The 6,000-nt window shown below is 40.9% G+C and overlaps 1 protein-coding gene across 4 annotated transcripts in view; it reads left to right on the forward strand.

The window, feature by feature from the left end:
* LOC116044484 (neural cell adhesion molecule 2) overlaps positions 1–3,635 on the forward strand; it is a 397,500-nt gene extending 393,865 nt beyond the window's left edge. For all 4 annotated transcript variants that reach the window (XM_035998698.1, XM_031291726.2, XM_035998700.1 and 1 more), the window contains one exon: positions 588–3,635. In XM_035998698.1, the coding sequence (XP_035854591.1) occupies positions 588–702 (115 nt within the window). In that variant the 3' untranslated portion in view covers positions 703–3,635. The remainder of the gene's footprint in view (positions 1–587) is intronic.
* The last annotated feature ends 2,365 nt before the right edge of the window (positions 3,636–6,000 follow it).

Below are 6,000 nucleotides of genomic sequence, written 5' to 3' on the forward strand. Positions count from 1 at the left end.
TATTGGCAGTAAACACAACCCTAGATGGTGCTTAAAGTCAGCGTTGCATTACCCTACGTCTTTCCCCTGAGAATGCAGCAAAGTGTCTGCCAAGTCATGTATAGTCATGACTATTACAAATAGCTCCGTGCTCAGCCAACATGTATTGATGTTGTGTCAAAATACTTAGGTCAAAGTGAAGCATAAATATGAATAATCTGTTTCTTTCTTCTGTGTGAGGCTTTTATATTTAATATCCCTGCTGCCTTTTCACTTCAATTAAATTCAGCTTTATTAGTCCCGATGGGGTCAACTCATTCATGCACCAAAACGTCTAAAAGGTGATTACTGGTGGGCTCTAAAGCAAGAAGTGCACAGTTTGTGGAGAAAATCATTAAGCCCACACACTCTCATGGCAGTAATTCAGTTCTAATTTCACTAGCATTTAGCGTTTGTGCCTGCTTCATACAAACACATCCTCCAGGTGGTCACTCTCGAGTCTGTGTTTGTTCACATTTATTGTATGTGTGCTTTGAATTCCTGTAATTATCCAGCAGTGAAGTCTCAAAATGTCTGTGCTTTTTTTCTTTTCTTTGTTTTCACCGCAGGAAACTACCGCTGAAGGAAGAAAATGGAAAAGAGTCTCTCAAGCCGGATACGATTGAAATCAAAGTGCACAGTGACAACAGCATCCACACAAAGCCCGACGACAGCAAAGCGTAAAGCGGGTCGGTCCCCTTCCCCACCAAAAGAACATTCGGATCACGAGACCAAAACCCAGAGAAACTACAACACTGGAAAATAGTGGAGTAAAATACCATATCTGTTTATAACAATGCCCCAGTGACAGGCATGTGTAAATACAAAAAATAAGGAGAAAATAGAAAGAGAGAAAGGGTCAACCTTTTCGACACCCTGAGTGATAAATGTATCATGTTCTTAAAAAACATGGCATCAGTGGAAGGCTCTTGTTGATCAATGATTGTTTTTCTGTTCCTAACTATGACACTTTCTTCATCATTCTTTTGTTTTACAGCCCACATCAGACTTTCATGCAGTAAAATGATGATAAACAAGCCCCCACTATGACTCCTTACACAAAGCTGGTATGCTAGTGTGCCCCTTCGCTCACACCGCTAATGCTCTAGCTTTTTCTTTTCTTTTTTGAGCGAATGCATGGGCCGACCCTCACTGCGGGATATCACAATTATTTAAACCCAATCTGCTGTTTCCATGCCCGAGTGTTTCACTACAGCAACCTTTTTATGCCTTTTAATAGCCGAGCTAGGTGCCTGGCTAATGTTAGGCAAATGCTGAGGCATTGTGTTAAAGGCCAGATGACTTCAGTGACAAAAGGTCTTAATGAGATTTTGAGTTTTGATTGCTTCAGGAAAACGCGACGGTTCTTATGGGAGGCGTTCGTTCCCGGTAACATTTCAAGGGTGAAAAATTTTATAAAATGGGGCCGGGTCATTAATTACTAAGGAATTTGGACTTCATATTTACTGAATAATGCTTACTGAAGGGCTATTGTGGAGTTTGTGTTGCAAGAAAAAAAATGACAAAGTTGCAGTCTGTGAAGTATGCAGCATAATGTGCATCAATGCCATTGTTAGCAAAACCTTTTTTATTAACACTGAACATTGTTGATACTCTCGGATGGTCTCATTCTCCAACAATTTGTGCATAAGTAGGTTTTATTCATCTGTTTGCAAACTGCATTTACAGTTCAGTATACTGTACTTGTGCCAGAGGTTAATTGCACTGCAAGCTGATGTGCGCTTTGGTATGCAGCTTGAGAAAGGCCACAAATGCCCTGAATGGTGTCATGTAATTGTTGCAATGTGAATGGTAGGACTCTAGGCATGGGAACAAACGAGTTTCTGACGAGAAATAAATCAACATGAGTGTCATGTATGTTTTTGATTATAATCGTTTATTTCTTCATTCATTCCCGTCTCGGATCTGTCTCAGATGCATTTTTTGTTTCCTGGTCTGATCGCTATTCTCTCTGATGTTGTCATGTGTTGTACATAGGTGGAAAAAAAAAGAATATTTTACAGAGCTTTTATGTAAATATACCCCAAAGGATGTGTCTTTTTTCAAAATGCAACAGGCTTGGCTTTTTTTGTGAACGCTCCTCAGATGAAAAGCTGTTTTTCCTTTTCATTTTTTCTTCCTCTGTTGTGTTTTGGTCCAAAGTTCAGTGATGGTGTAATATTGCTTTTTCTAGTCATTTGCTTTCCCTTAAGAAAATCCAAGCCCTAAGGCTATTTCATGGTATTTCAATGGAGACAGTAATTACGGCATTAGTGTGCCTTCTCTTCTTTTTTTCTTTCTCCCCCCTTGTGGCCAAATGCAGCTGCAGCAGTCTACTCTTCAAAATGAATTTTTTATCATTCTGCTTTTCGCCACAGAATGTGTCAGAAGATTGAATTTTATTGTGGTGCCGTGAACTCTGGGAAATGTAGTTTAAGAATCGTGGATTGTAGTCGACAACACTGAACAGAAACAAACGTGTATAACTACCAAGTGCAACTAGATGTCAGGTTGCTGCTGTAACTCTGGAGTAAAAAGCACAGTGATGCGTGCGTGCAGATGTGTGTGCGCGTGAGTGAGTGAATACACTTGTCTACATGAATCAGGTTGCATGTATGTCTGTTGAATGTATCTGCACGTACTGTAAGTAAATCTGTGTATGTTTGAGTGTGTGCGCCCATTAAGATTTTTCACAATAAGAGTCTCCCAATATTAAATAATAAACCTACATTTAAAGAGTCAATATCTTACTATTCTGGCAATCATTTTGTTATTATATTAATTAATTAATTATATTTTAAAAAAGATATAAAAAAATTAGTAATATTTGTTAATTTATCTATTTATATTGGGAAAAAAAATATATAGAGTACACTTTTCAGTTCCATGAAGCATCGGGCAGCTCTGCAGTCATATGCAGTAGGTTGTGATGACCACGTGCCAAGTATGAATGTCCGAGTGCTGCGAGTGTTCCTCTTTGAGTTGGCGAGAGCTCGACCTGTGAGTTTCAGAGTGCGCTCTGATAGGTAAAACCTGATTATGTAGTTCTCGACAGTGATTAATTCTCCAGGCTGCAGCACTCCACGCATGTGTCTGTGAGTCTCATGCCCCCCCACCACCCCACCCACTATTCCATCTCAGACCTCATAGCATTTTCTCCCAGTGAGCCCTTGTACCTGCATATCTCAAATGGATGGTCCTGCCATGGAGTGGTTCCGCTGCCTGTTACGATGACTGTAAATATGGGAGCACAGTGCCTGGAGGCTATACGATTTGTACATGTTCTTTTGTATTTGAATATGACTCTAAATACCGACCCACCCCTACCTTCTTATCCTCTCCTCCCCCCCCCCCTTGTCCTTTCCTCTCTGTCTCCTCCACCTTCGCCTTGGTCCTTTTTCTGTAGAGGGTAAAACAGGTGTGTTTGAGCTCAGTGTACAGTGTGTGTCCTCTTTGTCCCCCTGCTCCCTCCCCTGTGTCCCCTTGGACTGTCCCTGCTGAGTGTGCTTTGTGCAGGAGGTGGGAACTATTGATGTCTCTCTGTACGTACCTGTGGAACACTTGTGACTCCTGTCATTTGCCGCTGTAAATAAACATGTCCTGGTAGAAGAGAGTGAGACGTTGCAATTCATTTTCATTTTTTGTCTTTTCACTGGCTCTCCAGCACATAATGTGGGTGTGTGAAAGGATCATACAAGTGTTGTTGAGCTGTAGCTCCTATCGCAGGTAATTATTTTACATATTTATGTTTTTTTTAATTCAAAGGTACTTGTTAAATGTTTATGATGATGCTTTATCACCAAAGTAGATGATTTATGTATCCTTTATTTAGCCAGAAAAGTCCCATTGAGATACAATATCTTTGCTGCCAGGGAGTCCTGGTCAAGATGGACAGCAAAATAAACATTTTCATATAAGTACTGTATTATTAGTATTATGCAGTAGATGAAAAAAAAATGCACTTTCTTCCTAAGAGTTAGATGAAATGATTGATACTCTCATGTCCGTACAGTAAATGTAAAATGCTGAAGCCAGCAGTCAGATAGCTTAGCTTAGCATATAGACTGGATGAATGACTACATGAATGATTGATACTAAATCTTGGAGGGATACTGTAGTTTGTAACTCCTATAATTATTCATACATGGCGGATTATCAATCATAAACAACTGTTGTGGTATGAACTCCTTGAAGACGAGATAAAACACTGGTATTGCCCTTTTAAGCTAAAATCAGTTTAGAATTCAGTTTAGACTTTTTTGGTTTTAAATAACTTAAAAACTGATTTAATTTTAAGTTTTCAGGCAATAAACATGTCTACTTATAAGCCCAGAGCTCATTTCATTAATGTGACAGTAAAAAAAAATCATGTGAGAGATTAAATGGATTTAAAATGAGTAGTAGGAGCATTAAACAAAATGTGAAGGTAATGTAACACTGAACACCACCGCGGGGAGAAAAGATAGTCGTAGATACTAAAACTGGGTGAACATTTTGTTATAATCCTCGTCATTGTAACGGGCTATGCTGCAGTCTGCTGGAACTGTGAGATAAAAGCAGACTTCTCCATAAAGACACAACTTTAATAGCTTTTAATTTTTTCGCCGTTGAAGTCGGCAGAGCTCATTTTTGCAGAGGACAGAGTGCTATTTCTGTCAAGGTCATTCCTAAACCTCCATTAGGCCTACCCCCGTTTTAAATGGTAACTGTGATGCATCTAAATCTGGCCTCCGTTCCTTGAAACAGAAGTGCTTTAATGATTAAAAAAAAAAAAAAAAAACCCAGAGAGACTGAGAAGCTCTGCTCAAAGGAGGAATTAAAAACAATTGTGAATAGCATGGAGGAGCCACAGTGTTCCTTTACAAAGCTGCCCCCTCTTCAGCACTCATTTGAAGTCTGCAGATAACATTTCTCAGACGTTTCCCTCCCACGAGAGAGAGAGGGAGGGAGGGAGGGAGGGAAGCAGCGGGCTGCCTGTTGGATCCTAGCTGCAAGGGCCTCTGTTAACAAGGGGAACAAACTTCAACTTCGTCTCCCACAGGGGCTCAAAGGAAGTCTGCACATCAAACACTGAGTCTCATTTGGATGAAGAGATGCAGAAAGGAGCAATATTGGCCGCTCTGAAGGGTAGTGAGTTGGGGGGCGATGGGTGGGGATGAGTTGAACAATCACAGGAAGAGTAGGAAAGACACTGAAGTTTGTGACGTGGTAGCCTGACAGGTAATTACTTTCTCCCCACACAGGAAGTTAGACAAACGGCAGAAGTGTTGGGCCACACACACAAACACACACATAAGCAAACATTGTGTTTTAGCCCATTAAATGCCGCAGGGAAGTCACACACCACGTGAAAAGATAGCGCAGTAAGCCTTACGGTAATATTTCCCCCCTAATCTTTCCGTTTGCAGAGACTCCCATGATACTGTACGCTGACAGCACCTTAATCCCAACTAGTAGAGAAGTTTGGGAAGTGAGGGGGAAAAAAATCTCCCCGCCATTGCTGAAGTTTTCTCTCTTACAAACATGCACGCACTTAAATGCCTCCTGACAGATGCTTGCATGCAGAACACAAATGCATTTTGAAAACTTTACCTACATGTGAGGAAGTGGAGCGTCCCCAAACTCTTAGCCTCATGGGCAAATCCAGCAGGGAGCTTTTTTTGGCAGGTACCACTCTCCACTTCCTTAATCTGCTTGATTTCAGACTCTCCCAGCAGAGGGTAGAAAGCGGCAGGTGTGTGTGTGTGTGTGTGTGTGTGTAAGAGAGAATTTGAGGCCTACTGTCTAATTCTTATTCACCACACACACACACTACGATACAATAGATCTGTCATGGCAGAAAAGTTGCGTTTTTTGAAAATGTCACCTCAGTAACACTTGTGACCACGCCCAGCAGTGATGTAATGTTTCACTCGCAGCCAAAGCAGGATTTCTTGGAGTTTTTGTGTAAATTTTGCAGAGGTCTCGCTAACAAAGACACTG

Source organism: Sander lucioperca, chromosome 24, assembly GCF_008315115.2.
Source record: "Sander lucioperca isolate FBNREF2018 chromosome 24, SLUC_FBN_1.2, whole genome shotgun sequence".
Taxonomy (NCBI): domain Eukaryota; kingdom Metazoa; phylum Chordata; class Actinopteri; order Perciformes; family Percidae; genus Sander; species Sander lucioperca.